This window comes from Palaemon carinicauda, chromosome 4 (assembly GCF_036898095.1).
Source record: "Palaemon carinicauda isolate YSFRI2023 chromosome 4, ASM3689809v2, whole genome shotgun sequence".
NCBI classification, from domain to species: domain Eukaryota; kingdom Metazoa; phylum Arthropoda; class Malacostraca; order Decapoda; family Palaemonidae; genus Palaemon; species Palaemon carinicauda.
Window position 1 is genome coordinate 175,127,153 of NC_090728.1, and position 22,910 is coordinate 175,150,062.

General features: G+C 41.6%; 2 protein-coding genes across 3 annotated transcripts in view; one reads left to right on the top strand and one right to left on the bottom strand.

The window, feature by feature from the left end:
- The window catches only part of LOC137640214 (beta-1,3-glucosyltransferase), a 288,282-nt gene that overhangs the window by 91,155 nt on the left and 174,217 nt on the right, over positions 1 to 22,910 (top strand). The window lies entirely within an intron of this gene.
- The window catches only part of LOC137640210 (nucleoside diphosphate-linked moiety X motif 17-like), a 42,640-nt gene that overhangs the window by 19,201 nt on the left and 529 nt on the right, over positions 1 to 22,910 (bottom strand). For both annotated transcript variants that reach the window (XM_068372758.1, XM_068372759.1), the window contains exons 2-4: positions 20,920 to 21,167; positions 18,722 to 18,917; positions 1,866 to 2,086 (exon numbers count right to left, since the gene is read on the bottom strand). In XM_068372758.1, the coding sequence (XP_068228859.1) occupies positions 1,866 to 2,086; positions 18,722 to 18,917; positions 20,920 to 21,150 (648 nt within the window). In that variant the 5' untranslated portion in view covers positions 21,151 to 21,167. The remainder of the gene's footprint in view (positions 1 to 1,865; positions 2,087 to 18,721; positions 18,918 to 20,919; positions 21,168 to 22,910) is intronic.

Consider the following 22,910-nt stretch of genomic DNA (forward strand, 5'->3'; position numbering starts at 1 on the left):
AAAACTGGTAGACGAGAATGACCATGAATGGGAGGTAAATCAGTTGTTGTTTGCAGATGATACTGTACTGGTTGCAGACACAGAAGAGAAGCTTGGCCGATTAGTGACAGAATTTGGAAGAGTGTGTGAGAGAAGGAAGTTGAGAGTTAATGTGGGTAAGAGTAAGGTTATGAGATGTACGAGAAGGGAAGGTGGTGCAAGGCTGAATGTCATGTTGAATGGAGAGTTACTTGAGGAGGTGGATCAGTTTAAGTACTTGGGGTCTGTTGTTGCAGCAAATGGTGGAGTGGAAGCAGATGTACGTCAGCGAGTGAATGAAGGTTGCAAAGTGTTGGGGGCAGTTAAGGGAGTAGTAAAAAATAGAGGGTTGGGCATGAATGTAAAGAGAGTTCTATATGAGAAAGTGATTGTACCAACTGTGATGTATGGATCGGAGTTGTGGGGAATGAAAGTGATGGAGGGACAGAAATTGAATGTGTTTGAGATGAAGTGTCTAAGGAGTATGGCTGGTGTATCTCGAGTAGATAGGGTTAGGAACGAAGTGGTGAGAGTGAGAACGGGTGTAAGAAATGAGTTAGCAGCTAGAATGGATATGAATGTGTGGAGGTGGTTTGGCCATGTTGATAGAATGGAAAATGGCTGTCTGCTAAAGAAGGTGATGAATGCAAGAGTTGATGGGAGAAGTACAAGAGGAAGGCCAAGGTTTGGGTGGATGGATGGAGTGAAGGAAGCTCTGGGTGATAGGAGGATTGATGTGAGAGAGGCAAGAGAGCTTGCTAGAAATAGGAATGAATGGCGAGCGATTGTGACGCAGTTCCGGTAGGCCCTGCTGCTTCCTCCGATGCCTTAGATGACCGCGGAGGTAGCAGCAGTAGGGGATTCAGCATTATGAAGCTTCATCTGTGGTGGATAATGTGGGGTGGGCTGTGGCACCCTAGCAGTACCAGCTGAACTCGTTGAGTCCCTTATTAGGCTGGGAGGAACGTAGAGAGTAGAGGTCCCCTTTTTTGTTTTGTTTCATTGTTGATGTCGGCTAACCCCCAAAATTGGGGGAAGTGCCTTGGTATATGTATGTATGTATATTATATTATATAATATAATATATTATATAATGTTATATTATATTATATAATGTTATATTATATTATATAATGTTATATTATATCATATAATGTTATATCATATTATATAATGTTATATTATATTATATATAATGTTATGTTATATTATATTATATATCATATGCAGTATTATATATTATATTATATATCATATACAGTATTATATATTTATATTATATTATATATTTATATTATATTTTATATTATATTATATTACATTACATGACCTATCACAAATAAATGTAAATAATATTAAAAAGAAAGATTAAAATTAAGTTTATATATAATGTACCTGTTGGAATAGAAAAGCACTCTTCAAAGTAAAAATAAGTAAAAATACAGAATTTGCATAGTACACTGTCATGACTAAAACATGAAAAAATGTAGCAATAACAGAGGATGCTTCCAACAAAGCATTGCATGAGGAATGTATACAACACTAAGTAGACCCTCTAATTTCATTCTCTTTTTGACATTAGCAAATAACATCAATTTTTACCTTGCCATTCTTATTTTAAGCACCACCCACTTACTTACCTCACCTCAGTGAGATGCTTCACTTACTCACATTCATCCTAGTAAACGCTCTCCAGAACCAGTAAAATCAAGTCACTTGGCATCAATAAACTATTCTATTGTGGTTTTATTTAGTATAAAATATAAAGGGACTAGTAATATCTTACTCTACTGCTGTAGTATACACAATATTGGTCGTACTGTACTGTAATTAATTCATCATTTTACCTTCAAACAAGATGTCAAGTCCTTTGCAGAATGAGAGGTAATTATGTGAAGGTACACAACAATATGATGTCTTTTTGGGGGACCCATTGCAAGGATAGGTGGATAAACCGATTCCCAGAGGCCTAGAATATTACTGCCCTTCCTCTCTGCTGAACTAATTGACAGCCCTGTTTCTTCCTTCAATTCTCGCAGTGCAGCATCTTCCAATGTTTCACCTTCCTCTGTTGAAGTTTAAGGCATTTATATAATATAATATAATATATCACTGAAGAATAATACTCCCTTGCATGAGCAATATGTCATATTACTCTTAATCTACCACAGTTATCACCAATGTTTGTATGTGTTTCTATGACAAATACAACACAGTATTTCAAATGTATTTCGAGATGCAAACTTGTTACAGCAACAGCAACTTATAAACGACAATAGGTTAAATGGAGTTATGGCTGTAATTTAAAAAGTATATGTTAAGTACAATAAAACCAAACATCTTTTTTCATTATCAAATAGGGAGACCAATTTGAAATAAATTTTCCTTTTAATCATACCCTCGATAATAATTTTATACATTTTTAAACATACAGTACTTTAAACTTTCAGTTGTGTAAAAAAATTCTTAATTATTGATTTCTTAAAATAATAATTAGCTTTGCATCACAAAACAACCCAAGACACTACCTGCATGTTCTTGTATCAAGTAGTTTCAGATTTACCACACACTGTACTGTACTGAATTAAGGTTTATTACTTTATTATAATAAGGCAATACCACTTAAAGTTACTAATGAAATTAAAAAATCAAAATATTTTTCTGTATATAAAGACATTTTAATTTTACTTTTGTTCTGCACTTGCAAAGGTATAATTAACATGAGGTTAGGCTTATGTACAAAGCTAAAGAACCCAGTGCTTTTTTTTAACCCAGTAGGGAGGGTAGTGCTGTCAGTGCACCTTATGGGTCTTTGCCATTTTTGTTCAGCCCTAGCCGCCCTTTTTTTATATGATTCTACTTTATCTCTGTTCATATTTCATTTCTTTCTTATTGCCGTCCAACCTCTAACTTTTGGCACATAATGTAATCTCAGGGTTTTACCCTAGATACACTTTGGCAATAAATGACCTCACAGACTCCAGTGATGGGCTATGTAGTCAAAATCCATAAATTCATCCAATGTTACCTATTGTCTGGTATGTCTAAAGAAAAGTGAGGGTCTGCATACAGGCAAGTGTAGGTACCCCTAACTAACTGCCTCCCTGCTGTAATTTGATTACCTTGTTGACATGTTAAAAATGTTATTTTGATAATAAAATAAATTTTTGAATATACTTACCCGGTGATTATATAGCTGCAACTCTGTTGCCCGACAGACAACTCTACGGTAAAAACTCGCCAGCGATCGCTACACAGGTTGCGGGTGTGCCCAACAGCGCCATCTGTCGTCCAGATACCCAGTACTCAATGTAAACAAAGACTCAATTTTCTCCTCGTCCCACTGCGTCTCTATTGGGGAGGAAGGGAGGGTCCTTTAATTTATAATCACCGGGTAAGTATATTCAAAAATTTATTTTATTATCAAAATAACATTTTTCAATATTTAACTTAGCCGGTGATTATATAGCTGATTCACACCCAGGGGGGTGGGTAGAGACCAGCAATATATGTTTACACGTTTATGAGCTAAGAGTTTTTATTTCATTTTAGAAGTTATCAAAATAACAAAAACAAAATAAATAGGTACCTGGTAAGGAAGTCGACTTGAACAATTTCTCTGCCTTTTAAGTACGTCTTCCTTACGGAGCCTCGCGATCCTCTTAGGATGCTGATCGACCCCTAGGATCTGAAGTATCAAGGGTTGCAACCCATACAACAGGACCTCATCAAAACCCCTAATCTAGGCGCTCTCAAGAAATGACTTTGACCACCCGCCAAATCAACCAGGCTGCGAAAGGCTTCTTAGCCTTCCGGACAACCCAAAAAACAACAATAAAAACATTTCAAGAGAAAGATTAAAAGGGTATGGAATTAGGGAATTGTAGTGGTTGAGCCCTCACCCACTACTGCACTCGCTGCTACGAATGGTCCCAGTGTGTAGCAGTTCTTGTAAAGAGACTGGACATCTTTCAAGTAAAATGACGCGAACACTGACTTGCTTCTCCAATAGGTTGTGTCCATTATACTTTGCAGAGATATATTTTGCTTAAAGGCCACGGAAGTTGTTACAGCTCTAACTTCGTGCGTCTTCACCTTAAGCAAAGTTCGGTCTTCCTCACTCTGATGTGAATGAGCTTCTCGTATTAACAATCTGATAAAGTCTGACCAAGCATTCTTTGACAAAGGCAAGGATGGTTTCTTAACTGAACACCATAAAGCTTCAGATTGGCCTTGTAAAGGTTTAGTACGCTTTAAATAGAACTTAAGAGCTCTAACAGGGCATAAGACTCTTTCTAGTTCATTGCCTACGATCTCCGATAAGCTGGGGATATCGAAAGATTTAGGCCAAGGCCGAGAAGGCAGCTCATTTTTGGCTAGAAAACCAAGTTGTAGCGAACAAGTGGCTTTTTCTGACGAAAATCCTATGTTCTTACTGAAGGCATGAATCTCACTGACTCTTTTAGCCGAGGCTAAGCATACCAGGAAAAGAGTCTTAAGAGTGAGATCTTTCAGGGAGGCTGATTGTAACGGCTCCAACCTGTCTGACATGAAGAATCTTAGTACCACGTCTAAATTCCATCCAGGGGTAGCCAAACGACGCTCCTTGGTGGTCTCAAAAGACTTAAGGAGGTCTTGCAGATCTTTATGTTTGGAAAGATCTAAGCCTCTATGCCGGAAGACCGATGCCAACATGCTTCTGTAGCCCTTGATAGTGGGAGCTGAAAGGGATCGTCCTTTTCTCAGGTATAAGAGAAAAACAGCTATTTGAGCTACAGAGGTACTGGTCGAGGATACAGAAACTGACTTGCACCAGTCTCGGAAGACTTCCCACTTCGATTGGTAGACTCTAATGGAAGAAGCTCTCCTTGCTCTAGCAATCGCACTGGCTGCTTCCTTCGAAAAGCCTCTAGCTCTCGAGAGTCTTTCGATAGTCTGAAGGCAGTCAGACGAAGAGCGTGGAGGCTTTGGAGTACCTTCTTTACGTGTGGCTGACGTAGAAGGTCTACCCTTAGAGGAAGACTACTGGGAACGTCTACTAACCATCGAAGTATCTCGGTGAACCATTCTCTCGCGGGCCAGAGGGAAGCAACTAACGTCAACCTTGTCCCTTCGTGAGAGGCGAACTTCTGCAGTACCTTGTTGACAATCTTGAACGGTGGGAATGCGTAGAGATCCAGATGTGACCAATCTAGGAGGAAAGCATCTATATGTATTGCTGCTGGGTCCGGGACTGGAGAGCAATAGATTGGAAGCCTCTTGGTCAGCGAGGTTGCAAAGAGATCTATGGATGGTTTTACCCCAAGTGGCCCAAAGTCTCTTGCACACATCCTTGTGGAGGGTCCATTCGGTTGGAATTACTTGCCCTTTCCGACTGAGACAATCTGCTATGACGTTCAAGTCGCCTTGGATGAACCTCGTTACTAGGGAGATGTCTTGACCTTTGACCAGATGAGCAGGTCCTTGTGATCTCGTACAATGTCAGTGAGTGGGTACCTCCTTGTTTGGAGATGTACGCCAAGGCCGTGGTGATGTCTGAGTTAACTTCCACCACTTTGCCTCGAAGGAGAGACTTGAAGCTTTTCAAGGCCAGATGTACTGCCAACAGCTCCTTGCAGTTGATATGCATGCTCCTCTGACTCGAGTTCCACAGTCCTGAGCATTCCCGACCGTCTAGTGTCGCGCCCCAGCCCACGTCCGATGCGTCCGAGAAGAGAACGTGGTTGGGAGTCTGAACAGCCAGGGGAAGACCATCTCTTAGGTTGAATTGTCCTTCCACCAAGTCAGACAAGACTTTATCTTTTCGGAAACCGGGATCGAGACCGCTTCTAGCGTCTTGTCCTTTTTCCAGTGAAAAGCTAGATGGTATTGAAGAGGACGGAGGTGTAGTCTTCCTAGTGACACAAATTGTTCCACGGATGACAGCGTCCCTACCAGACTCATCCACAGCCTGACTGAGCACAGTTCCTTCTTCAGCATCTTCTGGATGGATAGCAGGGCTTGATCTATTCTGGGGGCTGATCGTCTTGTTGTTCAGCAACGTCCTCATCAGAGGGTTCCTCATCCGAAAACTGATGATGAAACGGCAACGGAGTGGGCAACGTCTGGCTCGCTGAGTCTGGTCGCACTGGTGGATGCGTGACGGAGCCGGACGCAATATCATGGAACTGCTGCACAGTCTGTGAACTGTCAACAACCATGGGTGCGCGAGGAAGCACAGCGTCAACCCGAGACTGTCTAGACCGTCTGGGTTGTGCAGTCAACACCCTACCGGGTTGCTGAGGTTGACGCACTGCGTCAAAACAAGTCACCTCTGCTGGTTGTTGAACGTCCTGAACGTCAACAACCACCTCCGAGCGTCGCTTAACATCAACGTGCGGCTGGCAACTCACACTGGGTCGCATCGGTGGAGGAACCACCTCAACTGGCAGAAGCGAGTAGGTTACCTCAGCGTCAACAGGGCGCACAACCGACCGGTTGGAAGGTTGTTGGCCAGAAGGTTCGGTAGCAACCTTCTCCGCATTAAAGTCCTCTATCAAGGACGCAAGCTTGGACTGCATGTCTTGCAGCAAAGCCCATTTAGGGTCTACGGGAGCAGGTGTGGCAACAGACGGGGTTAGCGACTGAGGCGGTACCGTTTACCATCCCTGAAAGCCTTGTTATGCGTGACATAATTGTACAGCAAAACTTCAAAGGCTCGAAAACAGCTGTGAAGTTGACCTGTAAACAACTTGGAGCGTCTCCTGGCCAGGCGCCAGGGAGAGTCTACGAGAATTGAGAAGTCTATCTGGGCAGAGGCATGAACTCCCAAGCCGAGAACTTCTCTCGTGTCATATCAGACTCTCGCTCTATAAACCAGTTTAAAAGAAGGGAAAGCAAAGGCTGTATCCCCCAAACTCCTCCTGGTGAAAAACCAGTCGCCTAGCCAACGTAAAGCTCTCTAGGAGAGCGAGAGAGCACTAGCTTAAAAACAACGGCTTCGAAGTAGCTAGGCCTAGTGTAAGCTCTGACGTTTAGGCGAACGAGGAGCAGCAGTTACAAAAAGATCCGGACAAAGATCCTTAAAAAAAATCATCATGATTTAATTAAAGTCCATAGGAGGCTAAGCAGCTTTAGGCTCCTCTCCATCTGACAGAGTCCTCAAGGGAATATCAGTAGGAGGGGGAACAGCAACTTCCTCATCTACAGGAACCTTGTCCGATAAAAGCTGAGTCTCAAGCAAGGGAGAGACCTACCGTGGTGGCAATGCTTTACAAGCAGAGTCCACACTCACTGGTGCATTAGTAGCGGACCAGAACGCAACGTCATGTAACTGCTTGACAGTCTGTGAACTGTCAACAACTGAACTGTCAACCACAACAGGTGCGTGAGGACGCACAGCGTCCACTCGAGACTGCTTTGACTGCCTAGACTGAGCAGTCAAAACAACTCTAGAATGCGGAGGTTGACGCACAGCGTCAAAACAAGTCAACTCCGATTGTTAGTGAACGTCTTGAACGTCAACAGGAGCATCAGCAAGTGGCCTAACGTCCAAATGCGGCTGAAAAACCACACGAGACCGCATCGAGTGTGGTTCTAAACAACCTGACTGACGTGACTAAGCTACGCCAACGTCAACAGTAAGCACAAAGGAACGTTAGGTTGGCTGAAAGCCAGGATATCGATGCGATAAACGGCTAGACTCAACGGACTAATCGGCAGAATAGTCTTCCATAAGGGAGGCAAGCATATACTGCATGTCTTGCCATACAACCCATTAAGGATCAACGGAAATGGTTGTGGTAAGAGACGAGGGTAACGTCTGTGACCGCAACACTTTGCCTACAAAAAAAGACTCTCGGAGTCTGTGTTACGCTTTTGTTAGGCGGCGAGCAGTTATCCGATGACTGCATAGGGTCAGAGCTGTCCTAATGGTTGTAACCAGGATGCTGGACCTGTCCTGAAAGGACTGACTTTCGCTTAAGGGCTTCGAAACCTTGTGACAGGTTTCTTATGCGAAAAGCCTTCGGATGACGAGAAGAAACAACGTCTCTCTCGTCTTATGATAGGGGAGATCTTGGTAAGATACACCCGATACCATAGAGGGAAAACGTCTGTTCGTTGGTCAAGGCCTCTCGAACCCATATGTCGTTTGACATTACTTCTCCCCTGGGCTTGGGAGCATGTAAGAGGTCCCGGACTAGGTGAACGACAGGCACGAACAGACGAACCCTCGGACGCAACACTGTAACACTTTGCGCATATCACTTTATCACTTCGATTTTCTGTTTTGCACTTATTTCACTGAAATCGAAACTTTTACTGATTTCTACCTGAAACACGCAATTCTACCCTTCATTAAACGGTAGTAATTGCGAAATCAGTCGTATAATGCAAGCTCATTAATACCAGCAAAAAACAGAAAACATATATTAAGACAAAAAAATCAGTGGCTGGGAAAGAGACTAAACACTAGTTCATATAACTACGTTTTCAATCTCTCACCGCACATAGCCTGGGGACGAGAATAAAAAACTAAAACGTTTTATCCTTCCTCCCCGTACAGCGACTAGGGACGAGAGTAACTCGAGAACAACGTTACCCGCTTGAACGGAACGTTTTCTCTCCTCTCTCTCCCTCCGTCTCTATCTCTCTCTCTCTTTCTCTCTTGATTTCGCACCTAAGAGAAGAGCCCAATTATATTTCGTCAAAAAAACATGTTATTTGACTAAAGGAAAAAACTGAAAGGTTTTTCAAATAAAAAGTTCCTTTAAAATAGAATTTAAAACATTTAAGCTAAGAAAGAATGAACAAAACGTCAGAATCGATTTACTCTTACTGCAAAGTGAAACCGTGATACACTCTCTCTCTATCGTAACGATAGAGCGCATGTTGAACGTCCTGAACGTCAACAACTGCGTAGCATAAATAAACAAAACGTTAGTTCATCTTTGAAAACAGTACGAAGACTATCAAAGAAATTCTTTCATAAAATATTACATTTAAAAAGTTTTAAATCCTTTAAAAGCTAATTACGATATAAAGGGCTCAACGTTGATTAACTTCGGTTTCCAAGTTAGGACCGCCTACTCTCAGGAAAGGTCTATATAAACAAAACATTAAAATTATTTTTATATGTTTATAATAAATGGAAAGTTAATCGAAGAGGCCTAATAAAGGCGGAGAGATATAAAATATATAGAGGAAAATCTATAACGTGATATAATTACTAAAAGCCTAAACACACTTCCGTCTAAGGGAAGGGTCGGCCATTTAAAAGTGAAAGAAAGCTCCATACTCTCTTTGTCACCATAATTAAATCTATCCAAAACGAGTTCAAGATTTAAGATGAAGATAAAACACCTGCATAGCGAAAGCTCAAAACTAGAATAAAGTACTTCACCAATTAGTTGTGAAAAAACTCCAGTTTAGCAACAGCGAGTAAGTACGTCTTGTCGATAGCTCGACAGAGAGAAAATTGAGTCTTTGTTTACATTGAGTACTGGGTATCTGGACGACAGATGGCGCTGTTGGGCACACCCGCAACCTGTGTAGCGATCGCTGGCGAGTTTTTACCGTAGAGTTGTCTGTCGGGCAACAGAGTTGCAGCTATATAATCACCGGCTAAGTTAAATATTGAAAATGACAATTACAAGTGCTGCTTACGAGAATACTATATAAAGGACAAAGGCTTGCACTTGTGGAAATTAAGAGAAATTCTGTACCTCACATATACAGAAGCTACATAAATGTGGAAATAATGGTTAATTTGTGATCATAAGCTTTTCAAGGTATGCCTGCATGTCTTAATTAAAAACCTCTCTTTATGTTTATGCTTTGGACCTGTTAAAGCAAGGTTAGACATGGGCCAAATTATTTCAATAAACAGTTACCGGTAGTTACTCTTGTTAAGATGTTAGACATAGGGTTTAAGCAAATTACAGTCAACGAAAAGATTTCTTCATTCTTTATTAGTTGCTTCCCACCACTGACAGGAACCCATTGCATTGCATCTGCATTCCCTGTCTCTTGACTGACCAGCATCATGCTTAGTTAGTCAAACTAAAATTTATTTCTTATTCTTTGAATTTACAGGGTATTTATAAAGCTGGTACATTATAAGTATTTCATTTTCATTATATATCAAAGAGCGCAGATAAGATTTTAATAGTGTTTTAAAGAAAAATGTCACCAAAAGAAGGACATTTGTTATGCAGCAGCAAAGCTACATCCATACTTATGCTAATTTAGTCTATTGACCTGAATGATATGCAAGAGTGGACAGCTACCATGGAGTGCTATTAGAATTACAATGTAAGCAGCTTTGCAGTTGCACGAAGGAAAAAATAGTTACATTTGTCTTTGAAACATTAAATATCTTATCTGCACTTCTTGATCTATTGTGGAAAAGAAATTGTTATACTGTACTAACTTTGTAAAAAAATGTAAAGAAAAAAAAAATTGTTGACCATCTAATTAAAATTTATGATGCTGACAAATCAAAAGACAGGGGATGCATAAGCTCTTGTTAATGGTGGGAGACAACTTACCCAAGAAAGAATAAAACTTTTTTGTCGACTGCAGCTTGGTTAAACCCCATTTCTAACTACTGCACAGTAACTAACAGTCTATTAAAGTAACAAAGCCCTTATCTAACCATGTCTTAATAGGTACTACGCATAATTAATAAGAAGTTTGACAATTTCCTTAGAACAACAAACTTACAATGCATTTCAATATAAGATAAAGTTTATGATTTTTCTATGAAATTTAATTTATATAGAATTTGCTTTTCAGTTTTCACAGATTCTACGCGACAATTTAAACACAAACTTGTTGAGACTAGCCTGGTAAACATATGAAGACCTTTGTAACTGAACCTAGGTCCAATACCTTGTTGAAACTTCATCCTTAGGATCATACAAAAATTCCTACTCTCATTATAAGATGCCCATTTATTTAACAATATTCTCTTCGGCTTTTGCTACATATAGTATACTGATGCATTCAACCTCGGCTGATTCATATATGACAGCATTTGTACAAAATAGATATCATACTGATATTATTCAAATAATTTAACATAATTCTACAAAAAATGATATTTTAATTATAAAATAAATTTTTGAATATACTTACCCGGTGAATATATAGCTACAACTCTGTTGCTCGACAGACAAAAAACTGTACAAAAAACTCGCCAGCGATCGCTATACAGGTTGCGGGTGTGCCCATCAGCGCCAACTGTCGGCCAGATACCAAACTCCATGTAAACAAAGACTCAATTTTCTTCTCGTCCCACTGCGTCTCTATTGGGGAGGAAGGGAGGGTCATTTAATTTATATATTCACCGGGTAAGTATATTCAAAAATTTATTTTATAATTAAAATATCATTTTTAAATATTTAACTTAGCCGGTGAATATATAGCTGATTCACACCCAGGGTGGTGGGTAGAGACCAGTTAAATATGTTTACATCTTATGAGCTAAGAGTTTTTATTTCATTTTAGAAGTTATCAAAATAACAAAAACAAAATAAATAGGTACAGTACCTGGTAAGGAAGTCGACTTAGACGATTACTCTGCCTTATAAGTACGTCTTCCTTACGGAGCCTCGCGATCCTCTTAGGATGCTGACAGACCCCTAGGAGCTGGAGTATCAAGGGCTGCAACTCATACAACAGGACCTCATCAAACCCCTAATCTGGGCGCTCTCAAGAAATGACTTTGACCACCCGCCAAATCAACCAGGCTGCGAAAGGCTTCTTAGCCTTCCGGACAACCCATAAAAAACAACATTAAAAACATTTCAAGAGACAGATTAAAAGGATATGGAATTAGGGAATTGTAGTGGTTGAGCCCTCACCCACTACTGCACTCGCTGCTACGAATGGTCCAAGTGTGTAACAGTTCTCGTAAAGAGACTGGACATCTTTCAAGTAAAATGACGCGAACACTGACTTGCTTCTCCAATAGGTTGCGTCCATTATACTTCGCAGAGATCTATTTTGCTTAAAGGCCACGGAAGTTGCTACAGCTCTAACTTCGTGCGTCTTCACTTTAAGCAAAGTTCGGTCTTCCTCACTCAGATGTGAATGAGCTTCTCGTATTGACAATCTGATAAAGTATGACAAAGCATTCTTTGACATAGGCAAGGATGGTTTCTTAACTGAACACCATAAAGCTTCAGATTGGCCTCGTAAAGGTTTGGTACGCTTTAAATAGAACTTAAGAGCTCTAACAGGGCATAAGACTCTTTCTAGTTCATTGCCTACGATCTCCGATAAGCTGGGAATATCGAAAGATTTAGGCCAAGGCCGAGAAGGCAGCTCATTTTTGGCTAGAAAACCAAGTTGCAGCGAACAAGTGGCTTTTTCCGACGAAAATCCGATGTTCTTGCTGAAGGCATGAATCTCACTGACTCTTTTAGCCGAGGCTAAGCATACCAGGAAAAGAGTCTTAAGAGTGAGATCTTTCAGGGAGGCTGATTGTAACGGCTCCAACCTGTCTGACATGAGGAATCTTAGTACCACGTCTAAATTCCATCCAGGGGTAGCCAAACGACGCTCCTTGGTGGTCTCAAAAGACTTAAGGAGGTCTTGCAGATCTTTATTGTTGGAAAGATCTAAGCCTCTATGCCGGAAGACCGATGCCAACATGCTTCTGTAGCCCTTGATAGTGGGAGCTGAAAGGGATCGTCCTTTTCTCAGGTATAAGAGAAAATCAGCTATTTGAGCTACAGAGGTACTGGTCGAGGATACAGAAACTGACTTGCACCAGTCTCGGAAGACTTCCCACTTCGATTGGTAGACTCTAATGGTAGACGCTCTCCTTGCTCTAGCAATTGCACTGGCTGCCTCCTTCGAAAAGCCTCTAGCTCTCGAGAGTCTTTCGATAGTCTGAAGGCAGTCAGACGAAGAGCGTGGAGGCTTTGGTGTACCTTCTTTACGTGTGGCTGACGTAGAAGGTCTACCCTTAGAGGAAGACTTCTGGGAACGTCTACTAGCCATCGAAGTACCTCGGTGAACCATTCTCTCGCGGGCCAGAGGGGAGCAACTAACGTCAACCTTGTCCCTTCGTGAGAGGCGAACTTCTGCAGTACCTTGTTGACAATCTTGAACGGTGGGAATGCGTAGAGATCCAGATGTGACAAATCTAGGAGGAAGGCATCTATATGTATTGCTGCTGGGTCCGGGACTGGGGAGCAATAGATTGGAAGCCTCTTGGTCAGCGAGGTTGCAAAGAGATCTATGGTTGGTTGGCCCCAAGTGGCCCAAAGTCTCTTGCATACATCCTTGTGGAGGGTCCATTCTGTTGGAATTACTTGCCCTTTCCGACTGAGACAATCTGCTATGACATTCAAGTTGCCTTGGATGAACCTCGTTACTAGGGAGATGTCTTGACCTTTTGACCAGATGAGCAGGTCCCTTGCGATCTCGTACAACGTCAGTGAGTGGGTACCTCCTTGTTTGGAGATGTACGCCAAGGCCGTGGTGTTGTCTGAGTTTACTTCCACCACTTTGCCTCGAAGGAGAAACTCGAAGCTTTTCAAGGCCAGATGTACTGCCAACAGCTCCTTGCAGTTGATATGCATGCTCCTCTGGCTCGAGTTCCACAGACCTGAGCATTCCCGACCGTCCAGTGTCGCGCCCCAGCCCAAGTCCGATGCGTCCGAGAAGAGAACGTGGTTGGGAGTCTGAACAGCCAGGGGAAGACCCTCTCTTAGGTTGATATTGTCCTTCCACCAAGTCAGACAAGACTTTATCTTTTCGGAAATCGGGATCGAGACCGCTTCTAGCGTCTTGTCCTTTTTCCAGTGAAAAGATAGATGGTATTGAAGAGGACGGAGGTGTAGTCTTCCTAGTGACACAAATTGTTCCAGGGATGACAGCGTCCCTACCAGACTCATCCACCGCCTGACTGAGCAGCGTTCCTTCTTCAGCATCTTCTGGATGAATAGCAGGGCTTGATCTATTCTGGGGGTCGACGGAAAAGCCCGAAAAGCTAGACTGTGAATTTCCATCCCTAAATACAGAATAGTTTGGGATGGGACCAGCTGCGACTTTTCCAAATTGACTAGGAGTCCCAATTCCTTGGTCAGATCTAGAGTCCACTTGAGATCCTTCAGACAGCGACGACTGGAAGAGGCTCTGAGAAGCCAGTCGTCCAAATAAAGGGAGGCTCGGATGTCCGATAAGTGGAGGAATTTGGCCACATTCCTCATCAGCCTCGTAAACACGAGAGGAGCTGTGCTTAGGCCAAAGCACAGGGCCCGAAACTGGTAGACCACATTTTCGAAGACGAATCTCAGAAAAGGTTGGGAGTCTGAGTGAATGGGGACGTGGAAGTAGGCGTCCCTTAGGTCTAGCGAGACCATCCAGTCTTCCCTTCTGACCGCTGCTAAGACTGACTTTGTGGTCTCCATGGAGAACTTCGTCTTTGTGACAAAGACATTCAGAGCACTGACGTCTAGCACCGGTCTCCACCCTCCTGTCTTCTTTGAAACTAGGAAGAGACGGTTGTAAAATCCCGGTGATCGAAGGTCCGAGACTTTGACCACCGCTCCCTTCTCTAGCAAAAGAGACACTTCCAGTTTCAGGGCTTGTCTCTTTTCTTCCTCTCTGTACCTGGGAGAGAGATCGATGGGAGACGTTGCTAGAGGGGGTTTGCGTACAAAAGGGATTTTGTACCCCTCTCTGAGTAACTTCACAGATTGTGAATCTGCGCCTCTCCTCTCCCAGGCTTGCCAGAAGTTCTTGAGTCTGGCTCCCACTGCTGTCTGAAGTTGCGGGCAGTCAGACTCTGCCCTTGGAGGACTTGGGTCCTTTCCTCTTCCCTCGTTTCCCTTCGGCACGAGCACCTCCTCTGCTGGAGGCTCTGCCACGAAAGGGCGGAATAAAGCGAGACGCTGGAGTCTATCCTCGGTCTAGCGGATAATGAAGGCAAAGGGGGAGCTTTGCGAGCTGAGGACGCAACAAGATCGTGGGTGTCCTTCTGAACTAACGAAGCGGCAATATCCTTTACCAAGACTTCAGGAAACAGGCACTTGGAAAGGGGAGCAAAGAGGAGTTCAGATCTCTGGCATGGTGTAACTCCAGCAGACAGGAACGAACAGAGAGACTCTCGCTTTTTCAGGACTCCGGACGTGAATGAGGCAGCTAGCTCATTGGACCCATCACGGACGGCCTTGTCCATGCAGGACATAATGAGCAAAGAAATATCCTTATCTGTCGAAGAGATTTTCCTGCTCAGGGCTCCTAAGCACCAGTCTAAAAAGTTAAAGACTTCGAAAGCCCTAAAGATCCCTTTAAGAAGGTGGTCCAGTTCCAATGGTGACCAACAAATCTTCGAGCGTCTCATGGCAAGGCGGCGGGGAGAGTCTACAAGACTTGAGAAGTCGCCCTGGGCAGAGGCAGGAACTCCCAAGCCGAGAACTTCTCCCGTGGCATACCAGACGCTCGATCTAGAAGAGAGTTTAGATGGGGGAAAGGCAAATGCTGTCTTCCCTAAACTCTTCTTGGACTCTAGCCAGTCTCCTAACAGCCGCAAAGCTCTCTTGGATGAGTGTGAGAGGACGAGTTTAGTAAAGGCAGGTGCGGTAGAAGGCATGCCTAATACAAACTCTGACGGCGGAGAACGAGGGGCCATAGAAATAAAATGGTCAGGAAACAACTCTTTGAATACAGCCATGACTTTTCTAAAGTCCAATGACGGTTGAGTTGCCTTGGGCTCGTCCAGTTCTGACTGTTGATCGTCTTGTTGTTCAGCAACATCCTCATCAGAAAGTTCCTCATCCGAAAATTGATGAGGAAACGGCAACGGAGTGGGCAACGTCTGGTTCGCTGAGTCCGGTCGCACTGGTGCATGCGTGACGGAGCCGGACGCAACGTCATGGAACTGCTGCACAGTCTGTGAACTGTCAACAACCATGGGAGCGCGAGGACGCACAGCGTCCACCCGAGACTGTCTAGACCGTCTGGGTTGTGCAGTCGAAACCACACCGGTTTGCGGAGGTTGACGCACCGCGTCAAAACAAGTCACCTCTGATGGTTGTTGAACGTCCTGAACGTCAACAACCACCTCCGAGCGTCGCTTAACGTCAACGTGCGGCTGGCAACCCACACTGGGTCGCATCGGTGGAGGAACCACCTCAACTGGTAGACGCGAGAAGGTTACCTCAGCGTCAACAGGACGCACAACCGTTCGCTTGGAAGGTTGTTGGCCAGAAGGTTCAGCAGCAACCTTCTCCGCATGAAAGTCCTGCATCAAGGACGTAAGCTTGGACTGCATGTCTTGCAGCAAAGCCCATTTAGGGTCTACGGGAGCAGGTGCGGCAACAGACGGGGTTAGCGACTGAAGCGGTACCGCTTTGCCTCTCTTAGGCGGTGAGCAGTCATCAGATGATGGCAACGAGTCCGAACTGACCCAGTGGCTACAACCGGGACGTTGGACTTGTCCTGAAGGGACCGACTTACGCTTTAAAGGTCGTGAGACCTTGGTCCAAAGTTTCTTACGAGAAACACCTTCAGACGACGAGGTAAAAACGGGCTCTCTCGTCTTACGTAGGTAGGGGCGATCTTGGGGAGATACGCCTGATACCATGGAGGGAACGTCTGTTCGCTGATCAAGGCCTCTCGAACCCATGCGTCGTACGACATTGCTTCTCCCCTGGGCTTGGGAGCTTGCAAGAGGTCCCGGACTAGGAGGACGACAGGCACGAACAGACGAACCCTCAAGCGCAACACTGTTCACAACACTTTCACTTGGCACTTTATCACTTCCCGCGGCACTTTGGCACTTTAGCTCCTTAACATCCGCCATGAGTTGATTGCGGTCACTTGCAAGGGACTCAACTCTCTCCCCCAGGGCATGGATAGCACGCATCATGTCAGCCATCGATGGTTCGTGAGTGCTAGGAGGGGGGTTAGGAACAACCACTACAGGGGAAGGAATAGGTTGTGGGGCATGAGGAGAGGAAAAATCTATCGACCTAGAAGAACTTCTCCTAATTCTATCTCTCTCTAGCCTGCGTGTGTACTTTTCAAATTCGATAAAATCGAATTCCGAAAGGCCCACGCATTCCTCACACCGATCTTCCAATTGACAGGTTTTACCCCAACAATTGGAACAAACAGTGTGAGGGTCGAGAGAAGCCTTCGGAAGACGCCTAGAACAGTCCCTAGCATTGCATTTTCTAAACTTGGGAACTTGTGAAAGGTCAGCCATTTTGAATTGGTCAAGGGAAAATTCCAAAAAAACGATCTAAGTCATCAACAATGAATCCGATACAAAAAAGAGTTCAAGGATTTATTTGAAGAAAAACCCTGCACAGCGAAAGCTCAAAACCAGAATATAGTACTTCACCAAAGATGATGAGAAAAACTCCAGGTTTCAACAGCGAGTAAAGTACGTCTTGTCGACACGTCGACAGAGAGAAAATTGAGTCTTTGTTTACATGGAGTTTGGTATCTGGCCGACAGTTGGCGCTGATGGGCACACCCGCAACCTGTATAGCGATCGCTGGCGAGTTTTTTGTACAGTTTTTTGTCTGTCGAGCAACAGAGTTGCAGCTATATATTCACCGGCTAAGTTAAATATTTAAAAAAGGATAATTATCATATAGTACCTTTACTTCCACTCAATGTGCCTTTCTTCCATAAAAAGATTTCCTTGGCAAAGTAATTTATCATAAACCGTTAAACAATTTATCAAATTACCTTTTTTTAATTTCGTATAGAGTAATTGTATTTTTAAAGTTAAAATGAATCCTATAAAATCTTCCCAAATTTCCCTAGATAATAATAAAATTTCACAGAGTATACAAATTTCTTTCCAAACGAAGAATTTCAACAATGGCCTTCACAAAGTACATTAATCACAGAAGTCTAAATGTGTTACAGATCTCAGACAGAAAACATAGGTCACATGCAATTAAGTGTTGATTTACTTAACTTTGTAGCCTCAATAATAAATTAAAATTATTTTTAAAAGTTGTGAAGAGGACTGTTACTTATTTTTTCTTTGATGAAATAATAGTAAAGTTTTTCTTTGATGAAATAATTGTAAACTTTTTCTTTGATGAAATAAATATAAACATCATATACCATTTCTCTGGCTACTGCATGCAGAACATGTTTCCTGGAGCATTCCATGATCAACAGTATCACAGCTTTTTTTTTTTACAGAAATAACTTTATTATAACGGATCTCTTCGCCACTGAGCGGCCAAACAAAGAAAGTCCCTCTTTCTCCACTTTTAAGTGACCCTTTGACGTTTCTAACTTAGCTAAAGCAACTTAACCCTCCCGAAAAATAACCTGCCTTAAACTACATCCACACAGGCAGCAATTTGCCAGGTGCACACAGGAGTGGGCTGAAGCTTGAATTTAGATTACATTGACTACAATGAGACTTCAAACAGAGCTGAAGATGTCGGTTAGAACAGTCTCACGGGCATCAATGGTCATTCACAATTCAGCACATTTGTATGTGCATCTACTGAATCACTGCCTCTGTGAATCCAGCCTTAGGTTGGTAAGATATTTGGCAAAGTTTGCCAAAACATTTGCTATGTTTCCAGCTTTGATATTCATTTTAATTGATGCTCATAATGATACATATGGAAACAGTGTATTGACACAGTACAATTCCCGAAGTCTCTTTCTAAATATGACCAACTTTAGCAGAGTACATTTCTTCATCAAATCTTAAAACAAAGCTTACCAATGTGACCTCCAGGAGGAACCCAGACGCCAGGAAAGGTTCTCATGTGAGGAGCTCGACGTGTTAATAATAGGTGCCCATCACTGGATTCAAGCAGTACAGCTACACCAACATCGATACCTCTGCTGAGTATTTCAGGCGGCAGAGATTTCATACTCTCATCATCTAAATGATGAACAGGACAAAATGGTGGGTGCTGAAATGAACACAATATGTACGCACATGATATAATTGTGAAAAGAAATTTAATACAAATACTGTAAGGGAAAAGGTATGGTATTGTACTGTAACAAGAAAATGAACTTACTAAGAGGAAAAGCAGGGATAAAAATGTGGTTTATATCTCTACAAAACAAATGATTTGGAAAAAATTACACAGGACCAAAGTCTCTGAAGACAGATTCAATTTGTGTTATAGTACTTGTGAGGAGAAGCAGAAGTGTAACAAGGATTGGGGTCTTAAATAATAAGTTTGAAAATAATTTTTATAGTTCCTAGCAACAGCTATTATATCTTCAACTAAGTACTGTAGTTGGTTAATGATAAGTGGGACGATGGGGAAGCCCTGTCCATCCGTCTTTCACAGAACACCCACTTTTGTCCTTCATCCTAAGAATATGAGATTTGGTCGAGATGGGTAATTAATTAAAAAAACTATGGTTTGTTTAACTAAGAAAAAACAAATTAGTTTTTAAAAGTGTTCCTATGTATATGCAAACATTTTGTCCTTTACAATAAGGAGACTTCCTCATTGGTGGGAGAAAGTGATTTAGAACCAAACTGGAAGGTCCTTTTTGCCTCTGGACATGTCATCCTTCCTGGTCCAGTAAGAAACAGCTGATCATAGGTGTGTAGAAGCTGTTAGCGCTTTGGCCAGTTCAAGCCTCCTAAGACATTGGCTCTTTACATACTGCAGCACTGCATCTAAATTTAATAGAACTGATAACTGAAGGTTTCTCCATTTCAAAAGACATGAATACATCAATAATAATACCTGAGGAAGATAAATCCAACCTAAGATGTCTGAGAATGGTAGCAAGCATGGACCTATAGCCCTTAAAAGCCAAAATACACATTCTCTACCAATGTTTCTTGATATAAATTATTGGTAGTCTGCCTTTTAGAACCAAAGCTGGACAATCTAGAGGACCTAGAAAACTCCCTATATCAATATCAACAAAAGAAAAGAAATTGCTATTTAGCAGACTGATTTTCTTGATGATCTGCCCATTTGGAACCTTATAATGATGGTTAGGGATGAGGAACAACTATAGGGGGTCATGAGCTTGTCATGGCTAGTAAATTCATCATGCACAAAAGACTGGACGAGTTATTTCATGATGATCATGAGATGAAACAGATTCAGGAAGTTCTACCCACAGGTGAAAGGTGAAACTGATAAGGGTTTGAGCAAACAAGGCCTTCCCTATTTTGAAGCCAAAAAACTGGAAGACACCACTACTAGGGCCACTTTTCTTTCCCATTAGCAATTCTTCTGGCACTCACACTTATCACATTAGTATTGTACAGTATTTACTTACTATAAAAACATTATACAGTACTGTGCTTAGTATTAAATTCATGTAATACAGATTAACTACTGTACTACTAAATATATGCCTGCCTCTTCTAAAATACTGTATTATAACACTAATACCTGCAAACTTCTAAATTGGTGATGGGGAAAAGATGTTTAAGTAGAGAAAAGTAGGCTATAGCAAACCACAAATTTTCAGATCATAAGTAAGCTTCAAAAGAGGTCTGTGAGGTAGTAGGGAAGTAATATTAGTACATTTTGGATCTTGTTACTCAAGGTAACATTTTATCCAAAAGAAAAAAAAAATAATAAACTAAACTGATCCAATTAAATTAGCATTGTAAAGATAAAATAAATTTGCACATTGTATGGACAACCCCTTTAGGTACAGGACACTGATCTTTAATAAGGTTATACTATCTCAGGTGGTTTAGAAACATATGATAAAGCAGCCATCAATCGCCTCTGGAAGTGGTAGGCCTTTAACAAATCCACAGCCTTAATTCTCATATCATATGGTGAAGAAAATACTTTTCCATGGAAACAAGGTATTTTAACATCTGTTAAAAATATGATATTGAAAATGAAAAGTTATGTAACATGAATATCTGATTTTATCTACATCATTCTAAACTATTTTACATAAAATACCTGTACATACCATTATTCTATATAAATTGGGCCGGTGATTACTCTTCAGAGATTTTACTGCATAAATATCTTGAGTTGGGGCTTGTATCAAAAGCTGGTTGTTTTCAAGTTGACATTCCACAAAGCCATCGTCTTCTATGCCCAAATGATCAAAAATGCATTCGGTGAATTTGGCCGTTTCATAGACATTTTGTGAAGTTTTGCGAAGGTGAACGAGCACCCTTGAATACTTTGCAGCCATTTTCTTGGAGACACACACTTGAAAAACATAATATAGATTACATGAAACACTAAATATGAAATTTTCATTATAGCAAATATTTCACTCTATAACTTAATAACAATACTGAGACTATATTACCATAATCGGCTAAATCTTAAGCTAGTTAAATCTAATTTCCTCCCAAAGACAGTACAGTATAACATTAAGTGTACAAAGAGAAATTTTCAGGGAAGCTTAGAGATTTGTATTACCAGTAATGAATCATACATAAAGTAATGTACTGAGTATTTAACCAATGTTCATTCCTGACAAGCCTTATAACCTACTGAACAAATCTTAAAATTTGATCTTGCATTCTTTGTAATGAATAAGAATCTGCTAGAAATTTCAATAATACTAGTGAAAACAATGATATATGGTCTATCAAGTTCATTCAAGTACAAATACACTAAATGGTGTAAAATTTCCAACAAAAACTGATTGCTGTTGTGCTTATCTTGTTCATTCTACATTTCTTCAAGAGAAGCAGTTTAAATCATAACTAGGAAATTATCAAACGTAACCATAGATCAAATCTGTAGCTTTAGTAACTTAGAGTTTAAGGTTTGTAGCCAAACTCTGCTTAAGCAGTACATCTTATTGTAAAGCCACCTTTGTTCATAAAAGTGTAAATATTAATACCATGGTTTTTTAAGTTCTCTAGAATATAAGATTACATCATCTTGAATCGGGACCTATTTCTTCCAATACATTTGGAAATCTAATATGTTCAAGATTTTTTAAATCATATGAAGCCCATTGTCAGATTTGAGGGGGATCTTGGGAGAACAAAGATTGTGCCCAGTCTGCTAAGGATTTTACACTTCACGGTAGGTTAGGTTAAGAGGGGTTGGGTTAGGATTCCTTTCTGTATCTCAAAAGTTCCAATTTCCCCTCTTAAAAATTATTGTTTCCCACTCTAATCCCCATTAGCAAATAGTTTGTCTATCTCTGTAACTATTAATTTTAAATAGAAATGAAGGTCAAAATCATTCCATACTTTTAATTTCAAAATACGATCCAAGACGTTATTACACATTTACCCAATCAGGTAATCAACTGCTGAAATCAAAATCGGCAAATTTAACAGGTAGGAAAGCAAAATGTGAAACACGATATCATAAAGCTACTGTAGTCCTACAGTTTACAAAATATTATCATTTAGTGTTACATTACCAGTAGAGAAGCCAGTTGGCAAGCAACGCAGGGATAAGACTTTTGTCTTATGGTAAGCTAAGAATACAGCAAGTCTAAGGGGGTTGCAGGAGGGGTAAGCACGGTAGGTAAGGATACGGATCCTAGGCTAGATTAGGTGGGTACCCTTCAGTTGTGCGGTGTTCTCGTGTTTGTTTCCCTATGTGGGGTTTTGGAGTCTTTGTATATCAGCGGCCAGTTCTTCCAGCGAACATGAAATATGGACACCAACTAAACTAAAATCCCCCCCCTTAATCTAACCTACAAGCCGTATCCTTACCTATCGGGGGGGGGGGGGGGGTTTCGGTATTATTGTAGTGTATTACAGGGCAATGTAACCTAGGTTGCATTGCCCTGTAATACACTACAATAAAACCCCAAAAACTACTTTTTCCTATAAAAAAAAGTACGCTCTCTTCGAAAATGACACCGACCCTGGACCCCCTTTACACTGCTGTATTCTTAGTCGGCCGTCATCATATATACGGGTGGCCGCTATTATACACACACCCCGGGTTTTCAGTCACAACTTTGGAGATTTTACA